This window comes from Daktulosphaira vitifoliae, unplaced genomic scaffold, assembly GCF_025091365.1.
Source record: "Daktulosphaira vitifoliae isolate Bord-2020 unplaced genomic scaffold, ASM2509136v1 Scaffold_5, whole genome shotgun sequence".
Taxonomy (NCBI): domain Eukaryota; kingdom Metazoa; phylum Arthropoda; class Insecta; order Hemiptera; family Phylloxeridae; genus Daktulosphaira; species Daktulosphaira vitifoliae.
Window position 1 is genome coordinate 24,596,398 of NW_026099576.1, and position 23,431 is coordinate 24,619,828.

At 27.8% G+C, this 23,431-nt stretch overlaps 1 protein-coding gene across 6 annotated transcripts in view; it reads right to left on the bottom strand.

Moving 5' to 3' along the window:
* Positions 1–9,074: 9,074 nt before the first annotated feature.
* The window catches only part of LOC126907793 (protein-tyrosine sulfotransferase-like), a 41,044-nt gene continuing 26,687 nt past the window's right edge, over positions 9,075–23,431 (bottom strand). For 5 of the 6 annotated variants that reach the window (XM_050689392.1, XM_050689393.1, XM_050689391.1 and 2 more), the window contains 5 exons: positions 12,165–12,311; positions 10,811–10,941; positions 10,448–10,751; positions 9,850–10,103; positions 9,075–9,568 (listed from right to left, as the gene is read on the bottom strand). In XM_050689392.1, the coding sequence (XP_050545349.1) occupies positions 9,334–9,568; positions 9,850–10,103; positions 10,448–10,751; positions 10,811–10,941; positions 12,165–12,311 (1,071 nt within the window). In that variant the 3' untranslated portion in view covers positions 9,075–9,333. Of the gene's footprint in view, positions 9,569–9,849; positions 10,104–10,447; positions 10,752–10,810; positions 10,942–11,849; positions 11,881–12,164; positions 12,312–23,431 lie in introns of those variants that run through there. The other variant, XM_050689395.1, reaches the window with a different exon arrangement.

The following is a 23,431-nucleotide window of genomic DNA, read 5'->3' on the forward strand; positions in this document are numbered from 1 at the left end:
ATATTTTGGATTTACTTAATGTACACTGATAAACTTAAAAACTACGATCCTGACACTTATAAACATGACAAGTCTTATATCGTGAGAAACCACTATGATATGAAACAGTTTTTTAATAATCATATAAGTGAAAAATGCCAAAGTTACACAAATATTAAAAACGATCATAATAGAATGTCATTTAAAAATTACCAGAAGATAATTGAGAAAGTTAATTTTGAAAATTATTCTTCCTACGTCGGCATAGCAGAGGCGTTTGGAAATTTATTTATTGATACCCTTATAAAACATTTTAATGATAGATTTGGCGAAAAATTATTGCAAACTATTCCAAGTTATTTCTCTTATTTAACTTTAAATAATGTTTTTGAAAAAAATTTAAATGTGTGTGATAATTTGTATAAATTTTTCGACAACTCAAATATATTTAATCAATTTATAGAATTTGATTTATGGAAAAAATACGAACTAGGTAATCAAAATAACATACAAATGTTTTATAAAATATCATCACTTATTCAATTTCATAGAACTTTTATAACTTTCACCATTATTATCATGCTACGAATCATTGATAGACACCTGTTCTATCTCAGCGATTTAATTGATATTAATCTTAAAAACGAATACAATGAAAGAATGGGCAGAATACTAAATGATTTTGTCGACTTTTTTATTCCTTACGATCAAAAACTTTTAGACGGTGTTAAAAATTTTGCCATGTCATTTAAAAACGTACGTGGACAAATATTTAAAAAAATGGAAGCAAGACTTTATATCTTGAAAAATGATTTAAGCGATTTAATAACAAAATATATTGAACAGTTAAACTTCATAAATGCAAATGTGAAACATATAGAAAATATAGATTCTAATGAAATTAAAGAATTTATAAAACATGCAGAACATGTCAGTAATGTTGAAATGTTAGGAATAAAAAAATTAGACGTGGAACATTCTATCAAAGAGAGCATTTTTAGTGGTGAAGTATTTCTTAAATATTTATTTAAAATAATGAAAAAATTATACATTATAAACTAATATATTTATTTTAAGACAATTATATGATTACTCATCCTAAAAAACTGTACTTTTTTACTTAAATTAAAATAATTAATTTAAAATCAATTTTGTAATAAAATTTAATGAGTAAGTTGTATTTATAATTGTTAACAATTATAAAAACACAAAAATATGAAAAAAGTTATAGAAATTTGCCTCAAAATGTAAAAATAAAGTTACTAACATTAAATCTCTGACGAACATTGAGTTTTTTTTTTAAGGGATATGCATAAGACTTTTTTTTTGCTTCCTCCAATAGTTATCTTTAGCGTATATTTATTTTCATCATTGAAAAATTTATATAAAATATATCAACAAATTTGTATTATAAACATATTTAACAGAAATCGTCAAAAAGTATCTTAATAAAAGTATGCTTAATCCTTTAGCAGGCGCGTGCCTTTTTTAACATTTATAGTCGTGTGGGGGTCTATCAGACCCCATTTCTAAAAAAGTATAAAATATGTATAAAAAAGTTTATTTTTTTTTAATTTAAAGACATTATTTGTTACCATATGATATATAAATATGGATAAAAATTTAATAATAAAATTTAAAAATAAATAAATTACAAAATTAAGTGCATTACTAAAAATTATATTACAAAAAAAAAAAAACTTAACTTTCAAAATTTCATTAAAAAATTTTGGTTTGTAAAAAAATTATTTTAACTGTAAAATCTTATTTTTAAGACTCAAAACAAAAGCTTTTACTATTACAAAATGTATTTTAATTAATTTTTCTTGTATTTCTTTGACTTATATTTATTAATTTTATGTGTATTTACATTTATATAATCATTTTTCTGAATTGAATTTTTTTATTATTAATATTACAATACATTTAATTATTATGATACGAGTATATATAATTATTCTAAATCTGTTGAACATTGATTTTTCTCCCAACAATGTTTGCTTACTGTTTAATATACGCGATGTATTTATTACATGTTTTGTTCTTATATGTTCCGTATCATCGAGTAGTGGAAATTCTCAATAGATTATTTATTTTTAAAACTTAATTGCATAGTCGGTGGTAGATCCACATAATTCCAATTCCACAATATTATATCGATTAAAAAAATTGCATTTACGATAAAACGATATTTTGAAAAAATATAAGCCCAAAAAAAAATTTTAATGTTACAAGTCGTGTGGGGGTAAATATGACTCATTTCAATTTTGATGAATATATTTATGAAAATTGATTCAATATTACTATAAAAACCATCGTTTAAATTTATATCTATGTACACCTTTTATGCAATATAATACATCCGTTTTCATTTGTGTGGGGGTATGGTAGACCCCCACGCGACTGTTTAAGGGTTAATAAACATAATATATAAATATAACAAACATAAAAAAAAAAAAGATTCATAATGACGACAATAACATATATTAATAATGAATTGAATAGAAAATTATATCGTCATAAAAATTCATATTTTACAAATTAAGGGCTACAATAAACTTACTCACATAAATGAGTAAACGCTCATTTTACACCATGGGAGTGGAATTTCAAAAAAAAAAAAAAGGTCGTAAAATGTTGAACATTTTTGTATGATATCATAGAAGCAAATATTTAACATTTTTACGCTGATTTCAAGTCTGAAATTAGAAATTTTCTATTACCACTTTTTCGAGATTATTAATAATTAGAAAGCGAATAATTATACTTCAAAATTTTATTTAAATAAAAAACCATTTTTTAACAAGTTATTATTGATTTTTAATATGTTAAAAAAAATTCGTTCAAAATTTCAATTAAAAATGTCATTTTAAACTTATTTTTTGATCCTAATACGTAATCCAAAAAGAAAAGGTTGACCGCACAGTCGATTCGTAGTCAAACACAAAATAAGACTACGGTAAAGTCGCACTGGTGAAAAAAAATTAAACCAGAAGGTAAACTAATGCCAAAGCCGCACTGACGAATAAATATATTATATTTATTATAAATATATCTATATATATTGATATAGATCGCACTGGCGGTCCCGATATAACGCCAACACTAGTTACACCGCACGGTAGTAACCTAATGGTGTAAGATAAGTCAAGGTCCCGGTATAACCGACGCTAAACGTTGTACAATAAACAGACCAAAAAAAAAACAGAAGGGTAAACAGAGGGCGCAAAAACGGAGTCGAGCAACCAGTTAGGTGTACGTCGAAAACGGAACAGACCGCAATATCGGTAATCCATATTCGGCGGCGGCCTTATCTCAGTGTCAAGGGCGGGGTGACGACCGATGACAACCGATTGTCATATTAATAGCTGGACGGCTGATATCGAGAGAGACACGGGTGAGCGCCAGCCTAGAGCAAAAGGCGGTGCCGTGTCAATCCTTTAAAGTTGATTTTTAGAAAAGTTTATAATTAAAAAATTTTGAACTTTTAAACACTATTTGAGCTCAACTTGCAAGTTTAGAGTTTATACCATTAACCCTCACACCACATGGTGGGGTGTTTGCGCACCCCATGGAGTTTTTTTCATGCGCATGCGCGATCTACTACTTCAAGTAGTGTTGAGGATCTTAGTAGCCTCGTTATCAGTCGTCTTGTGGACGTTGGTGCAGTAACATCGTATTTCATGGTCAGTATTGCCTTCATTTTTTTACTTTCTAAAAAAAAAACGTGTTGGGGTGCGCTGGCACCCCACCTTGTTGTTTATGCTATATATTTTTGTACAAAATATTTACGTATTATTAATATTATCATTTAGTAATATAGTATAAATATTATTATTAAATATTTTTACATTTGATTATATATCTTTATACCTCATTATTATATTTTATTCTCAGTTTTCATGACATTTTGTGCAAATGGCTAAAAGACTACGACTGTTCACTTGTCCCGAGGGCATTTTGGCAGAGCTGCATAGGCTTGACAATAATGAGCGTGAAGGGGAAACAATTTATAATGAAGGAGAGGAGAGCGAGGATGAAGATTTGGTATTGCAAAATGATGACAACGTACCTGACGATTTTTTCGTCATCGATAAAGGTGATGTATACGCTAATCTGCCAACATCATCTGAAGATAGAATTTTTGTTTTAGGGAAAGATGAAGAAACGATATGGACCACAAAAACCTTGTAAAATAAGAGAACTAGAGTTCCTGTACGGAACCTCGTAAGCCATCTTCCTGGACCAAGAAGCACTGCTAAGACTACAAATAATGAGTCAGCGTTGTTTTTCTATTTTTTTGATGATATTATATTGGACAAACTTGTCTAATACACCAATGAGGAAATCACACGGCAGGCAGAAAATTTTACAAGTCAGCAGTGATATATATGGGCCCACAGAAAAACTTGAAATAAAAGCTTTGCTTGGCCTCCTTTTTTTTAGTGGTGTTTTGAAAGACTAAGGACTTAACATTAGCGATATGTACTCAAATATTTTTGGACCGCCACTATTTCGGTCTGTTATATACAGAAACAGATTTGAATTTCTGTTAAATACTTCAAGGTTTGATAGTAAAGTTACTAGGAAAGAAAGGAAGATAAATGATAAATTTACAGCATTTCGGGAAATTTGGACTAGATTTTGTGGGAACTGCGAAAACAACTATACCCCATCTGAATATGTAACCGTAGATGAAACTCTACTAAGCTTTAGAGGCGTCTCTTCAAGATGTATCTACCCCTAAAACCTGACAAATATGGGTTAAAAATTGTAAGGGAATTCCATACATTGGTAAAAACACATTGCTAGGCCCAAGTACCATGTTGCAGCCAACAAGATATGTGTTACAGCTGACTGAAAACTTAAAAGGTACAAACCGGAATGTCAGTATGGACAATTGGTTTTCTTCCTACCAACTTGCTGAACAACTTACTGAACGCAAGCTTACAATGGTGGGAACCCTAAGAAAAAACAAGCGGGAAATACCACCATCCATGGTTTCAGTAACACGTATACCATTGAATTCGTCAAGGTTTGTATACCAGCCAGACAAAACATTGGTTTCCTACAATCAAAAAAATAATAATAACGTCATTTTATTGAGCACGATGCACGATACAGGAGAAGTAAATACAATTACAGAAAAGCCAGAAATAGTGGAATGTTACAACTTGTTTAAAGGAGGTGTAAATGTTTTTGACAAGTTATGTCACTCATACACGTTGGCCAATACGTTATTTTTTCGGCATTCTTGATACAGCTGGTTATAATAGCAATGTTTTATATTTGCTAAAGAAAGGAGATGGGGCGCGTTACAATCGGGCCAGTTTTTTGAAAAACCATACATTTCAACTCGCAGAACCTTTCATGAGACAACGAATCAATAATAAAAAGCTCCCTAAGACACTTAGGGATGACATTCGGAAGGTTTTGGGTATAGCAGCTCCTTCTGCAACAGAACAGCCTCTGACAGGTTCTAAAAAATATAAGTGGTGCAACTTTTGCGATCGAAAGAAGGACAAAAAGACAACGAGTTCCTGATCAAAATGCAAATTACCGATTTGCAAAGAGCACGAGAGGGTAATTAAGTACTGTTATAAATGTTTTGAAGATTTTCCTGATGATACTAGTTTGATATAGTTATTTTATAAATTTTATATGTTGGTGTAATTTTTTTTCTAATATTGTTAGTGTTACAAGGAAATAAATAAATATTATATTCTAAATAAAAGGTTTTTTTTTATCACCAACCTGTAATAAATGATCCTAATTATTCATAATACTTATTCAAGTATAATTATGCGCGTTAAAAAATGTTTGGTGTCCTCGGAAATGTATAAAAAGTACAATGAAAGGAATCTTTCTCATATTAAGTTGCTATTCGAGGAAATTGGTCAAAATCTAACCGAATGAATGAATGAAAAGTGCTGGAAAACATTTTACAACATTTTATTTTTTAAATAATTATATGTCATCCATCAATCGTAATAAGTAATGCCTGGGGTATGGAAACACCCCACCTTGTGTTATATGTAACTTCATTTCACTTGTGGTTAGAGCGTTAAATAGAAAATTTCATGAGGAATAAAAATTGAATTTTTTAGATTGATGTATGATTAAGGACCTTACACAATTACTATTAACAGTAAATTTACAAGAAAAATTCAAAATTTCTATAAAATCACGATTTTTATTGTTATTAATCATTGAAATAGAAGTCTTAGTAAACATTTCTATGTAATTTTTGTTGTTTAAATAGATGCTACAGTATTCAGAACTATATTCCGTATAGTGATATGTTATAGCATTCTATAATATACTGAAATTCAAAAATATTCAAAATATTATTTTGCATGCAAGTGCATATTTTGATGTTAAAAGAATGTATTGATAATAGTCATAATTCTGCATATATGAATAATTAAAAATATATTTAATAAAATATATCGAGGAATTAAAAAATTTTAATAGTTTAGAAATATTTGAAAAATTATTAACATTTTTATAAATAATAATTAATTAATTTTTCAAAGTTTGAAAATTGTCTACTGATCATTAAGTCAAGTCGGCAATACTTTAATAGCAAAAGAAATAATTATGCTACATAAAATTTATTTACACCATCGTTTTCAGCATCAAAAAGTGCTTATGAATGTATTATACATAAATTTAAATTGTAATGTGTTATATACACAGTGCTATATTTAGAGAGGGGCATATGAGAACGTGCCCCTCCCACCACATTGACTGAGTTATGTAAATATTTTATCAAGCAATGCAAAAATGTCTAATAATATCACTAAAAAAAGTTTTTTTCTGGTTATCGATAATAAAATGGGTTTATGAAATGTTAGTCGATATAGTTGTCTTGTGGAACAAAATTTGACGCCCGCTCAGTTGTACCGTTAATGTTATCACCTACTTTGAAGTGTTTATTACGTAAAGATACACACTGTATAAAAAGATATATTTCTATTAATTAAAATGGATTTAAAACAAATAACAGATTTTTTTTTCAAAAAAATCTAAAATTTATACTTAATGTGTTAATAAAACATGAGCAAAAAAAAAAAAAGTCGTTTTATAATACCTTATTCATAAACATTTTTTGTGCCACTCTCATTATAAATTTCTAAATACGCCACTCTGAATGTATATTTTGATTTTTTTATATCTCCATTATTACTGTTCTAAAAAAATGTTTGATAAAAAAAAAAGAAGGATTTTCTGATATTTTTACATATTTTTTGTTTTTAATAGAACTAATGTTGTTTTTGATTATTTAACTATCACAAAAATTAGTTTTTTTAATTCCCAATAACATTTTTTATTTATGGATCAAACAACCGTAACAATAAGTTGAGTACTACAATGTAGAAAAGATAAGCTTTTTTTTAAAAAATAGCTATTTTACTCAACTTCCGAGGCCGTGGGGTACATGGTAACTTTAACATTTCGGATTCAAATTTTGCATACCTTATTTTTTACCCTTAAAATAATTAGAGGGTCTATGGAGTAAAAAAAAATAGTTTTTAATTACTACGCTAATAAATATATTATAACAAATTATTTAACTACATATTATTGTAGAGTTTTTTAAATCAAACAATATTTTTCCTTTACAAAAATTAAAAGTTTTCAATAGTTTCCGTGAAAATGAGTGACTTAACCATAATGAACCACTCTGTATATATAAATGTCATTATTTTTTCCTCGCGGGATTTATTTAGAACTGCAGACTGCAGTGAAATATGTTTTATGCTTTATTCAAATACTGGCCAAGTATTAAGCAATACGAATAAAAGAACAATGTTGCTCATGAAAATAGGATTGAAGTTTATAAGCTAAAGAATTTGTAACCTTAAATATTTAGGAAGGAATTAGGTTGGAACTTGGTTCTTTTACACAGTTAGGAATTTGTTGATAATGTGAATTATGATTTCCAATAAATGTTATTTTGTAGAAGTAATTTTTTTTTGTCAAATATCCAAAAAAAATCTTTTTTTCACTGAAATTTTCAATTAAATGACCAAATTCTCCGGAAATAGGTTGATTTTAGATTATTGTTTGAATTAAAAAAAAATAGTTGTAAACAAAAATTGCTCTGTATAAGAAATATGAATCTATTATCAAAATTAGTTTTTGATGATAAAAATCATAATATTTTTAGTTGATTAACTGTACACAAAGGTCAATTGAAAATGCAAGATATATATATATATATAGAGTGGCCCACCACTCACTGACAACTTAAACTTAACTTTTGTTCCAGTTAATATTTTTAGCTAATTTTTTTTTTTTTAATAATAGTTATACGTTAGGTCTATAGCTATATCAATAATTAATTTTTTTACATTTTATTAAAAATATTAATTATTTTTAAATTTTAAATAAAATGTAAAAAAAAATCTAAGATAGCTATTTTGTAGAGTAGAATTTAAGAAAAATTTTAGTAAAAAAATATCTTATTAATATTCAGTAGTAAATATTCTGTAGCGTTTTGAAGTTTGTNATATCTTATTTATATTGAGTAGTAAATATTCATAGCGTTTTGAAGTTTGTGAAAATTTGAATTTTCATGTATAAATTTACGGTATTAAACATTGAAATACGTTTTGAGAAAAGGACAGAAGAAAACGCTATCTTTTCAATATACTTTTTAATGAGAGTGATAAGTAATAATTGCCTTATCTAATTTCTTATCATGGTATTAATGCCAAGTTTGTAATGTATACACATTATCATCATATGTATACACAGTAATCATGAAAAGATAGCGTTTTCTTCTGTCCTTTTCTCAAAACGTATTTCAATGTTTAATACCGTAAAATAATACATGAAAATTCAAATTTTCACAAACTTCAAAACGCTATGAATATTTACTACTGAATATTAATAAGATATTTTTTTACTAAAATTTTTCATAATTTCTACTCTACAAAATAGCTATCTTAGATTTTTTTTTTTACATTTTATTTAAAATTTAAAAATATTAATATTTTTAATAAAATGTAAAAAAATTAATTATTGAGATATTNATTATAGCTTAAAAGTACTAAAAAAGTTAAAATTAAAGCACTAAAATTTAATAATTTAAAGATTGTCGAATATATTTAATTCAATTAAAAAAAATTTACAGAATTTACTGCTGTAATACAAATATATAATAAGTACAAAATATAAGTATAAAAACAAAATAATCATTATTAACTATAATACCCAACATGAGACAATATAAAATGAAAAAATAATAATATATACAAAATATATGTTGTAAAATTACATTTATTTATATTTACATATTTTCAATAACATGAAAAATAAAGTAGGTTTGGCTAAAGATAGAATTCACTATCTTTCAGTAGATTCTTTTTCTATAATATCAACATTAGAACTACTATTTTGTTGTTCGTTCTCTGGAATCGCATAAACAGGCGGGTTTGCCATTGGATCATACCCCAGAACAGACAACATAGGTGCAATACTATCCATTTCAGCTACAACATCATCAGGAATTTGACCAACCCATTTAGTTAACGCTTCTTGGTACAAGGGTTTAACAACTTGGTCCGAAGAACGTTCCACCCTAATTAGAAACATTATATTGTATTATAATTAAAGCTAAATAACATATTAAGGTTAGTCTATGATTTATAACTGGTTCTTTCATTTTAATTTTATTATAACATACAACAAGTGTACCGATAAAATTATTTATCACCAATATAGTTTTAACTTTTTTATTTTCCTTATTTAAATATGCATCTAACAGTGGAACCTTAAGTTTTAATGTTTACATAACACTTATAGTCCAAATTGACAATATCTTCTTAAAATCATTCTAATATAATACCAATTACTACTTACATCGATAAGGCGATTCCTCCTGGTTTGTTTATCATTTCATTGTGATGGAGAACCGTTTCATTCCATGGTATGTTTAAAAATTTCAGTATGTGAGTCAATGTATCACGAGGTCTTAACACTAATTCTTCGTAATATACCATTAAACAGTGCGTTGGTCCTACTTTTTGACAGTTTTTATACATGATACTGATAGCATCATCCCATTTTTCCAAGCACTGTCTGTAACTGGTCAAATCAAAACCAGTGATTGTCACCTTAAAGAATAATAGATATTTATTGAAAAAATGTATTATTACAAGAAACAAGTATAATTAAAGCCGAGTAGTAATCAAATATCTTTCTTAATAACTGTTCGAAAAAGAATATCGAAATACTACGAAATGTACTAAACTGAATTTGCGGATACTCGAATAACATCTAATGGAATCTACCAATATTCTTTAATAAATGGCACTATTTATAGGTTTCATTGTAAAAATACAACACATTAAAATCCAAATAACACATTGTTTCCATCAACGTGTTTACTTGTAAGTCATTGTTAAAAGATTAGATTTATAACTGATGAAAAATTGTAAAGAGACAAAATCCAATTTACCTTTCGCGATATAATCGAATGTACTGTGGCCCTGCCGTCACGCACCATGAAAATGTATTTGGCATTTGGGAACAGAACTTTCAGATAATCCATTGATTTGAGTGCAAGAGGATCTTTGTTGCACAATCGCGGGGCCGGAACACCATGCCGTGCGATCACTTCTAGAATAAAAGCGGCCACTGCCGAATTGACCACTTCTTCTGAAACTCCAGCCTCCTTCAGTCTCAACGTCTCTTTAGACGATTTGTACCAATGGTTGCGCATTTGTAAGATCCTGGGCACAACCCTAGTCTCTTGACCACATCTAAAGATAACATTATATCATTAGTCATCGTTGTATGGAAAATGCAATAAAAAAATTACCGAACGTCAGGATGTGCGTCTAACATTGCTCTCATAAGAGTTGTACCGGACCTCGGCACGCCGCCAATAAATATCAGAGGCATGTCTCGATCGTATGTGTATACTTTCATGTCTTTGTCGGTAATAAATTTCTAAAAAATATAAAACGGCGGCAAATTTATATTATGATTGAATTTCATTCATCAACAGTTATAGGAAAAATATAAAACCAGAAAAAAAATCTAATTTTATAAAAATGTGATAAACAACTTATGCATGTACTATAATCGTTTCTCTAGACACAGCGATACAGTTCTCCAGTTTTCTAAATATAGTTGGCGATATAACGATTGGAATAATTCAGATCGGAAGATAAATAGAATATGACAGTTTGGAAAACAAAACAAAATCAAATATAATATTTGCGCATAATAGTTAGTTGTTCGACGTTTGATGAACACAAAAATGAATACCCAAATGTTACAAATGGAAATAAAGAGAAAAATTACAAACAGTGACAATCTAAATCCAGTTTGCTATATAAACACTTTTGTTAGTGATTTATTACATTGAACAGATTCAGTGATTAATCAGGATCAATGAAATAAGTCAGTATTACGTTTCTTTCGGATAAAAGCTTTAAAATGATGTCTTTAAACAACAGAAGAAATGCGCTTTGCATACGCACCCGTTCCTATTAATCGAATCCCCAATACAAAACATCGTATTTTAATTCAAAACACCACCGGCGCATAGCGAAGATTCTAAAACCGTTATTTATTCGTAATAACAATTAAGTCTTAAAACATTATAAGTGAACACACGTAACCACAACTGAAAAGAGTAGATAGACGGCGAGTGAATAATTCCGAAAAAAATCAATCTATTATTCGACAAAATATCTATTAATGGGAAAATGATCATTTCAGAGTATAGCAATTATTTGTTTAAATTAATTTTTATTTCACAAGCTTGGACGGTTTACTAAGAACAGTGTACTAAATGGATAGATTGATAAGTTACTCGTATAATGAACGTTCAGCTATTTTTGATAACTTACTTCTTTTGGTACCATAAAGACATTTTGTGCCTCCGGTNCAACAACAATTAAGTCTTAAAACATTATGATAAGTGAACACACGTAACCACAACTGAAAAGAGTAGATAGACGGCGAGTGAATAATTCCGAAAAATCTATCTATTATTCGACAAAATATCTATTAATGGGAAAACGATCATTTCAGAGTATAGCAATTATTTGTTTAAATTAATTTTTATTTCACAATCTTGGACGGTTTACTAAGAACAGTGTACTAAATGGATAGATTGATAAGTTACTCGTATAATGAACGTTCAGCTATTTTTGATAACTTACTTCTTTTGGTACCATAAAGACATTTTGTGCCTCCGGTCGTGAACATGATCGTAGATTGTAAATGAATAATAATATGGTGCCTGCGATTAGCCCATAAACTAATAGTTTTCTACGGCTACGACTCATTCTGCCCACATGGTTCACAACCTGTAACACACAAAAAAAAAATTATATCTAAGACATAACATTGGTTAGATAATTTCAGCAGTAATCAAATTAAAAACTAAAATAATTAACTGGATTTTTTGTCGGTAAAAACTACCATAGTGTTTTATTAAGGCATATATGACACATTAGCAACATTAGTTGAAACTCGTAAAATAAACAAACAAATAAATTTATACATTTCTTAATTCATCTCAGTCACTATTTAACCCAGATAAAATTACAGTAAGTCACACAATGAAAACATTATTTTATCTGCATTGACCGTGACATTTGGTTACTAACCGCTGCAGTTATTGCGGTTAACAGGCGGTTTCTCTCATTTGTATTTTGCTCGGTGAACCAGAATGCGTGAAAATTACAGGATTAGCAATCGCATTTGTTTGTACGACCTATCATTGGTTACCATGGAATAAACAAAAAAAAAATCTATGTGTTTATTTGTGCATACCTATCGTGACATTTACAGAAAACAATTAAAAATAAAATGGATTCACAAATGACAAAATGAAGAAGCTAATCAGAATGTTCAGAGACGCGTGCAAAAGCGAAAAAACTTGATGTACCGTTCGTCGGTAAGGCGCTACTTGTGCATTCAATTAAATTAACAATACACGATGCCTACGACAAACAACATGAGCACAAAAAAATCATTGAACGTGTACTCGTGTTTGTACATTAACAGCACATTATAAATGTTTACATTAATTTGTTTTTATAAAATAACTATAATTACCTTAAATGTGGAACGATAAAAATGCTTTATGAATAAAAGAACAATGGGAAATTTAACGCCTAGTAATTATATGACACCTACGAACCACAATTCGAATAGGTCGTAATCGAAAATTTTATAACTTAATTATGTATATATATAAAATTAAATAATGTATTGGGCTAGTCGTNTCTATGTGTTTATTTGTGCATACCTATCGTGACATTTACAGAAAACAATTAAAAATAAAATGGATTCACAAATGACAAAATGAAGAAGCTAATCAGAATGTTCAGAGACGCGTGCAAAAGCGAAAAAACTTGATGTACCGTTCGTCGGTAAGGCGCTACTTGTGCATTCAATTAAATTAACAATACACGATGCCTACGACNATCTATGTGTTTATTTGTGCGTACCTATCGTGACATTTACAGAAAACAATTAAAAATAAAATGGATTCACAAATGACAAAATGAAGAAGCTAATCAGAATGTTCAGAGACGCGTGCAAAAGCGAAAAAACTTGATGTACCGTTCGTCGGTAAGGCGCTACTTGTGCATTCAATTAAATTAACAATACACGATGCCTACGACAAACAACATGAGCACAAAAAAATCATTGAACGTGTACTCGTGTTTGTACATTAACAGCACATTATAAATGTTTACATTAATTTGTTTTTATAAAATAACTATAATTACCTTAAATGTGGAACGATAAAAATGCTTTATGAATAAAAGAACAATGGGAAATTTAACGCCTAGTAATTATATGACACCTACGAACCACAATTCGAATAGGTCGTAATCGAAAATTTTATAACTTAATTATGTATATATATAAAATTAAATAATGTATTGGGCTAGTCGTAAACTAAAAAAGTTTGGCAACAACCATACATTAGGCCAACTTTATTAAAATGTTTTTATTATATATTATAAGTATACGTGATGGTTTAATGGTCTTGACATATTTTTAAGTACTAATAAATCTAATCTTAAGAAGTTTAAAATGCGAAAACGTTAACTCCGAGAGAACACATTCATCCAAGTTTTTCACGTAGATCCGTAAATTAAGGAATATCTCTAGTATATCATTAAAACGATTACTTTATGACCCAAATAAAATAAGTTAGTCAACAAACTGCAAGTTTATATAAGTCCTAATTTCGAATAATTTGTACACGTTGAAATTTCGAATGAATATGTACACACTACTTTTATATAAATACAATTTAAAATGCTAAAATAAATTGATCCCACGAGGAAAATATAAATAATACAGATAAGCTTGTAACATAATGTAATACAAGAACAGTTGACAAAGAGTATTTCAAGCACATATTTTTTAACATATTATATAAATATGATTTAGCTTTACGGTCGCTCTAACAGTTCAAATATATTTTTTCCTCAAAATCCACTAAGTTGCAATGTGTATTTCATAACTTAACTTCTTTCACTGATTGGATAGGGAATCCGCAAAACTGGGCGACAAACCGCGACCAAACGTTTATACCGGAGAAGGTCAGTAATAATTTATGAACGGCAATATTGAACTAGGGAAGAGACGACCCGCAGTTTTGAACCGATAAATTACTATCGATCGACGTTGTACCTTTATGAAGAAGAAGAAAGGCGTTCCTTTTAAGTTTTTGCCAATTTTATAAGCGTTTAAACTTTAAACCCTAACAAGGAGCAAATCCCGCATCGAATAGGAAAACCGACGAGAATTTACTGTTTTTTCACATAGCTGTTAAGTAATAAACAATCACATGATTTATGCTATTGGGCGGTAGTCACTTTTATACACATTAATTTATCATTTCCAAGCAATTTGGTGGTCAAACTCGCAAGCACACTAAGGTAGTTTTGTGCAAACTTTGGTCAGCAGTGGTATTGGGCCATTTTGTCTCATGAATCACTGAATATTAATCACGAGGAAGGCTAATTGCAAGAATAGTGCGTTACTAATGTATTTTATGCATTCAAGTGTAATAGTAAACATTAGTGTGTAGATAAAACGATACGCGGTATCCTCTTATCGTTAAAAATGTTTTAACACAAAAAATCATAAAGTTGTAATAATAGTATTTTATTGCCCAGTCCCAAATTTTATTACCTCCATTGATATTATTAGATTAATAGCTTCATAAATAAAACCTCCACTTGGATTTAAAGACCAAAGTCATTATTTGAAATAAATGAAATAGTAGATGAACAGTTGCGGATTTGGAGTAGATTTAAACAAAGAGTTCAATGTATACGTTGAATAACTAGTATCCTTTGATAAATTTTATAGTAGTTCAAAACCCCTAAAACAAAGCGCTAAGTTGGATATAAAATGAAGCAATTAAAATTTAACGTTTAACATTTTATGTTGTTAGCGTAGTTCAATCATGATAGAGAAATATTCAGAGATTTATTTATTTTGTCTAGAAAAATTTATAAAATGTATACAGAGTAATTCAAATTATAAGTAAATGGAAATTTCAACTAATTTTGTAACCTTTACTTTGGATTACTCTGTCCAAAAATATATGTTATAATAGTGTACAAATTATAACAGATTATCTATAAGAACACACAACTTTCTAATAGTGTGACATTATCTTACAAGCTGTTGAAAATCATCAATTATGCTGTTAATGGATATAAAGTTTTTTAGTGTCAAAATATATCTAAGTGTCAAAATTAAATAGTTTGTATTTATCGTAAAACTATTTTAAAGTAATATAATTTTTTATTTTTCACGCTACATCTGTGAAATATATATATATTTAACTTGAATATTTTATTTAATGTTTTTAATTAAAAATAAGAAAAATAAAAATTGATCACGTTTTATTAAGTTAAAATACCAAGAAAATTACTGAGTATAATTTGAGTAAACACATCTATGGGCTCTTGTAAACTAAATTTTTTCAACAATTATTTTGAAGAGTTCTTTATTTCAAGTTGTTATCGAGTGTAAAACATGTATTTTACGAGAGCAACTTAATGCAATGACTTCGGTAGCTGTACATTAATGTAAAATATAATTTATGAATGTAATGATTCAGACATTAATTTATTTACTATTTTGATATATTTGAACATGTTCCAAGACTGATATAACTGCACACATTACCATCCGAGTCTAATAAATGCCTTCGTGCAAATTATATTTTTGAATGAATTTAGGCCAAAAAGAACGCAACCGTGTTAACGAAAAAAAAAGTAAAATTTAGAACTAACCTATTAACATTCAATATGTCAATTTAATCTATAAGGTTTGCTAAGAAGTCAAATGATAGAAATTGTAATTGAGCCATTTATAATGTAGTGTACCAATGTTCTAGTTAATTAAAAAACAGACAACCATCAAGTTAAACGGTATTATTACAACCGAGAAAAAAATTACTTGAGAAACTTAACAAACTGCTTGTCAAGATTTTTTTTCAATAATAACTCATTTATCATTTTACGTACATAAATGAATTACCTGTGAGTAACACGTGACTAATTTAAAACAATATATCTCTAGTACACAATTTTCTATACGAATATAAATAAAAATCTTAAGTTTTATTTTGCAAAAACTATCATATTCGACTGTGCATGTTAGTGTTGAATGACAAACGAACATTGTCATGGAATAGTAACGCATGTGTAATAAGTATCGTATATCCTACAGGGAAATAATGGCCGATGGTTAGAGTTGGTATCTTTATTGTTACGCACTACTATAACATTTCAATAGGCACAGTATGGTAATTACTAAACCAATTAGATTAAAAACCCAACAAGAACACAATATTATGTGTACCCACCATATAGAGCTGAAACGGTCGCCATTTGTGGGTACACAATAATTGTAAAGGACAATAAAAATGTATGTACTCCGCGCAGACAGAACGTTTTTTTACACTCGTTAAGCACCTGATAGTTGTCGGTAGTATTGTATTGAGTTGTATGGCGGCTGTTAGCTGTGTTAGTTTTTTGAGGTAACCTTTAAATCATTCGACGCTATTGTGTGCGCCTTAGATAACCATCACGCGGCCATTTATCCAGTAATATATATTGCCATGTTACGGTATTTTTACGGTTGCGGACGCTAAAAGATAGTGCCGCATAGGTTTGCATCTCACAAACTGACATCCGTGGTACAATAACACACAAGAAGTCCCTATTGGGTGCGCACCAAATTCGTTTTCGACTTTAGAAAATCAATGACAGATATCCATTTAAAACTAGCGCAAAGTTATACTACGTAAATCCAATTCGGTAAACAACGTGTAGAATACATTAGTCAATCCGTCAATTTTCGTTAACAGATTAAAATTAATGTAAATTCAATATGTATTTCTGATGTATATTGGAATGATAGTTAAGATTAATTACACGGGTGGACGATAAAACATTAATAACATTTCCATGTAATATATCAACGACAATAATATTTTTGGCTTTACTTTAAAATTCCACGTAGAAATGTTTTACCGACTTATCCAAAACTAGTAATCACGTCCGTAGAAATCACGAAAAATAATCTAAAACATATATAAATGGTAAATAGGAAAACACACGAAAATTAATTTTATTACAGATTTTTAACCAAATGTTTGATTATAAGTACTGTGTAGGCAATAAACTTCAAAGTACTAAATTTATCCCTCGTCATTCGAACAATAGGGATTTTCAACTCAAAGTTAATTAATACAATTTTTTATTAGCTTTTTTTTATGATAGAAACAATATGAAATTGCATGTAAGGGGAATAATGTTAAAAAGTTATTTCTTTTATAAGAAAGAAATAGAAAAAATCATTTATTAATGTATAGTAACAAACAGTTTTATATAATGTTCAAAAATAAATAAATTGCAAGGAAAACAATCGAGTCCATATAACAATTTTTTGTATAATGAATATAGTTAGTAAATTATTAGGTGCTAAATAATGAACGCAAAAATGCACTTTTTTTTATTACTTATGAATGATTTGAATTGTATTTTTGTAAAGTAAAAATATTTAGAGATCAAGTTATGGTTTGATAAGTATTGTTTCTTTTTGTATCGTTATTTTCTCTCGTACCTTTTTCTTGTAATAGTTTGGGATAAAATATGATATAAAATACATTTTAGATAAACTTTTCATAAATAATAGGGTTATAAACCAAAAATTGCCTTTTCCTTTATATTTTTACACACAGTCTTATACTGATATCGAGAAGTACTGAAGTGAATCATACAATCAATATCTATACATGTTTCAATTAAATTTTTTGAATCTTTAATAAACGAATATTAAATGAAAAAAAAGCAAAGAAAGAAGATTAAAAAAAAAAAAATACTTGAGTTAGAGTAAACCGGTACTAACTCACAATGTTTATTTTAATGAAATCCGTTTTGTATCGATAGTGTTTTGATCGAAAATGATAATGAACTCCCGTTCTCACAGACCGAGGGAAGATTTCAATCTTTTCTCGTTTGCAAATCTAAGGAAAATCAACAGAATGAAATGGTACACAATAGAATCGAGTTCATCAACTGTCCATATTGATGAATTACGTCTCTTCCGTTCTATTTTTTTTAACATTCAGATCACAGTCCAATTGAAAAAAAAACGTCGATATAGTTTTTGATTTTATATATAAGATAAAAATAAAAGAAAAAAGAAAATTACATAGTTTCAGTAGAGTAGAATATCAAGTATAAAAAATATGTACGGGGTCAAAAATAAAAAGTCAAAATTTTAAAAGGTCGAAATCCTATTTTAATGTCGATTAAAAATTAAAATTTGATCGGAGATGTTGCAACTTGTTTAGCGACCTTAACCCAAAACCCTATGGAAATTTCTGAGATTTTAGAACAATACGTCTATCTCAAAGAACAATGGCCAAAGCCATTAAGTCATCTATTCCACTTAATTATAGATAAGCTATGTGAAAGCGTACATGGTTTGGCCAATACTGTCAACAATTTAAATAATTGGAACAATAATGAATCAATGTGACTACATTAAACATTGATAAAAGATAAAATAAAAACGACAATGAGCTATAAAATTAGTTTTAAAGGTCTATCTTGGTCTAAATTGAGATAAAAAGATTACTAAAATTTGTTAAATTATATACATTTTTAAAATATTTAAATAGGTATTAAAGAAGGCATTGTTGTACTACATTATGTGGTTTCAGGTCTAAGTAATCAATTTATCGTTTTTTTTTTAAACCCAGCATAGTGAGAACGTGGCATAGTTGGGACAAGTACAAATGATATCTAACAGCGATTAAAATCACCATTATATAAAAAAAAAAAAATGCAAATCTATAGATAGTAAAAAGGTTAAATTCTCATAAAAAATAGCAGTTTTGAATTCCTCCCAGTGAGCAAGTTAAGGGTCAAATTTTCAAAATATATAAACCTAAAAAAGGAAAATGCTTATCATTTTGAAATATTCTTAATAAACAGCACTGTATAATTTGATTTAAACATGTCACCTGATAAATTATTTTTTCATGCTAAAATTATATATTATTATTATTACTACTATTTTTAACCCTTATTGCATAAAAACCACATAACCTTAAAATTTAAATACTGTAGTAGAAAGAGTTTAAAAATGATTAATATATCACGAGATTTTCAACATTTAATTTTTATCTTTTTTACAGGTTAAGGTTTGCTAAAAATTTATGGCAAACTTGTAATAGCAATAATACTATTAGACTACACACTTTATAATTTGAATGAAAACCTATCATTATAACCAATCAATTTAATGAACTAGTACCGATTAGCTACTTTGTAATCTCAACGTACAGTTAAGTTGATTTGATATGCAACTAAGCATTATAATTATAGCTTATTTTAAGAAAAAAAGAACTCGTTTGGAAAAATTATTAGGTGATAACACGGCTTTAAACACATTTTTACACATATAGATATTAAGACACGTGAATAAATTAAACGAGGTAATTTTTTCTGAGGGTACTTCTAAGTAAAATAAAATTTGAACCTCTTGGCGAAGAAATATTCTATATTTTTAGGTGTTTTCATGATTTACCATGGCCGACGGATACGTAGATTATGAAAATAATTGTATTTGATAATGGAGCTAGTAATTTTTCACTACACTTGATAAATTATGAATAATTTTATATGGTAGTTTAAATAAATGAACAAAATGTACGTTATTTGTGCAACTTAATCGCTACAATATACATTAAAACATTTTAACATGAAAAAATGCATTACTAAATTTACAAAAATGATTGTAATTACGGTATTAATGGATAATAGTTTGAAGTATAGTATTTTGCCATCTTGAAATTGGATCTCAGTGTGTTGCGTGTTAAAAAGCATGAATAACCTTAAAGGTTATTTACCGTGATGTTTGGGGGTAATAGAAACGAGCTGAATACTTTTTCTATTGAAAAATTCTAGTAACACATAATAGATAACTATGAAAGCGTACATGACCATGACAATAAAGTTTAATAAGTCTAATAAAGCTTAATGAGTCCGAAAACACAGCATACTATAAGATTAAACTTAAACACAAAACAAATACAACAGGTCATGTACAATATAATTTTTTTTGTAATACTTTATACGCCATGAATTTTACTTTGAAACTACTTTATTCGGTTAACGAATTATTGCTGTATTATGTGTATAATACACATAAGATATTTTTTTAATAATATATGAGTAAAGTTTAAAATTTCTTATTTATTAATTATACATTTTATTAATGACGTAAACAAATTTACAAGTTTAAATGTTAAAATATCTCAACGTTAAAGCCTAGACATGTTGTGAAATAGACGAAAATTGATTTCGCTACGTATATGCTAAAAATATTTTGAACGCATAATGACTATATTTATTCGTGTAATGATTAACTTTTGCAATTTATTTTCAATTTTAAGCCGTCGTCAGTACACGCCAGATTTAACGAGGAATGGTTTTATTATGATATAAAACCGATAATAAAAAAACAAAAAACTGAATAATAAGTCACAATACGATGGCATTTATGAGAAAACAATAGTGATTAATTTATACTGATGGTCCGTTATTTATAAGCTGCCATACAACAATGTAACATACGTGAAATGATGTAAGAGAAAAAAAATTATTAAACTTTATACCGCCTTTAGTTCGTCAAAAAAAAACGTGACAAGATAATAAAACAAAAATATTTTTTAGGTCTAAAAAAAAAAACAGAATAAGTCAATTATCTTTATTATTTGATACAAACTACTTTTATAATAAAATGGAATTGAGCAACACACAATCCAATTCAGTTATTTTATTTTAAAATTGAGTGACCGCAAGAATCAACTGCAACATAGAAAATAGTTTTTTCAGATCATATTACCACAAAAGCAACTGGGTACATTCTAGTTGACTTAAAATCAATGTACTACGAGTAACGTTATTTTATTATATTAATACATTCATTTAAAATTTATTGTAAAATGTAAAATCGTAAAATAAAACATAAAGATTTTATTGTGTTAAAATTTGATACAAAGATGTATTGTATAAATCTAATGGTAAAAAATGTTACTATATATTTTTAAGAACGGAACTCATTTTTAAATAGTAATAATACTGACATGTTTGAAGAAATAATTTTTATGTGAGTCATAGATATAAAAATTTATATATTAGCGGAATTAAATTAAAAATGTTTAGATTTTTTTTTTTTAGATAAGTAAGCAGTATTTCTGTATGACCTAAAGATAAGTAAAAAAATACAAAGGTATAGTTCAATTTAATAGTCATTAACAGTTGTTTTAGGAAATATACGGAAGAAAAATGAGAACACAATACAGTACAATATAATCGGCTTTTGCCACTATTGATTACAGTAAATAACAAATTCAATATATCAATTTTGAAATGAACATATATCACATAAATCGTGAGACGTCAAACCAGCAAATAAATACATTTAAATGACTCCGGGAGAACTCAACCTCAGTAATTAAATGACCAGAATAGATAAGTTGAAATGAAATAACATTACTATGCAAGTTTAATTGATCGTTTTTTACTATGCATGCAAATATTCAGTTAGTATGCTAGTTTCGTTCACGTTAAAGAGACGCAATAAAAATTGTTTAATGGAGAATTACATTATTGTAATAAATTATGGTTATAGTTTTCTAGTGCAAATTTAAATTGCACAGTAAGAGAATACACATCAATCATCAGATTTAATGACTTATTTATTTTTAGTTCCGTACAATTCCAGGCGGAATAGAACACCTGCAATTAAAATGAGTACAGTTTGATAATAAGGGTGGTCTTGGTCCATTGAACTTTCGAAACAAGAAAACATAGTTGGATTTTATGAAACAAAAAAATCAACTGCTCATTTTCAACTGGTAACGTGTTGGAAGTCGTTTAATTTGAACTGATGCTGAAGAATATATAATAATAACTTTTTCGTTAAAATGTATAATTAAGAGTTCATGTTAATACTCTATTAAACTGCATGCACCAAACTTAAATGATAACATAGAATATTATAATTTTGTTTGGTTGTAAGTTTTTTTCTCGACTGATTGTCATGTAAGTAAATATTAACGATGGTTATACAATATTTACCTTTATGTATATATGAAGTCATTCAATTTAATAAAAAGCTATTTACTTAATAATAAGAATACTAAGTGCTCTTTTGTGCTATCAAAAAGCGTATTGCAGCAATATTTTTTTTAAATAATACATGAACTGTAAGAATTATTTATAAAAAAGGTTTTAATTTTTTTTTTTACTAAATTTATGAAAATAAAAATATTTTAAAAGTAATCCACATAAGTAGCAAGAGCTTGAAGATTACATAAATTAAAATTGATGGTATATTTAAACAGATTACCAAAGTAAAAAAGTTGAAAAAATATGTATACTTTATTTTATAAGAACCTGGAAAAAAATCCGAAGAAAAAGCAATATTACTTTATTTTATTACTCAAACGTATAAATTCTAAGGTTATATCAAAATTTTGTAATTTAATTATTTCGATAAACAAAATTAAATATAGATTTTAAACTAACTGTACATTTTTTTTATGTACATTTAAATATTGAATTGATTATATTTAAAAATCTTCAATAGCATGTTTCAAAAATAAACGTAAAAGATTGTTATAACAGAAACCGATAAGCTGAAATTTTGTTTAGAAACTTTTTAAATAAAATAATATATTATTGGTTAAACTATTGTAAATTAGGGAGTTGTTATTGAAAAATGAAATGAATATGCTTTTGTCGGGCATAACAAATGAATAAGTTCTCAGATGATATATTTATTTTTTTGATGTTTGAAGAAAATATAAACTTAAGCTATTTAGTGGCAAATCGTTAACATGTTTACGGGTCTAAATACT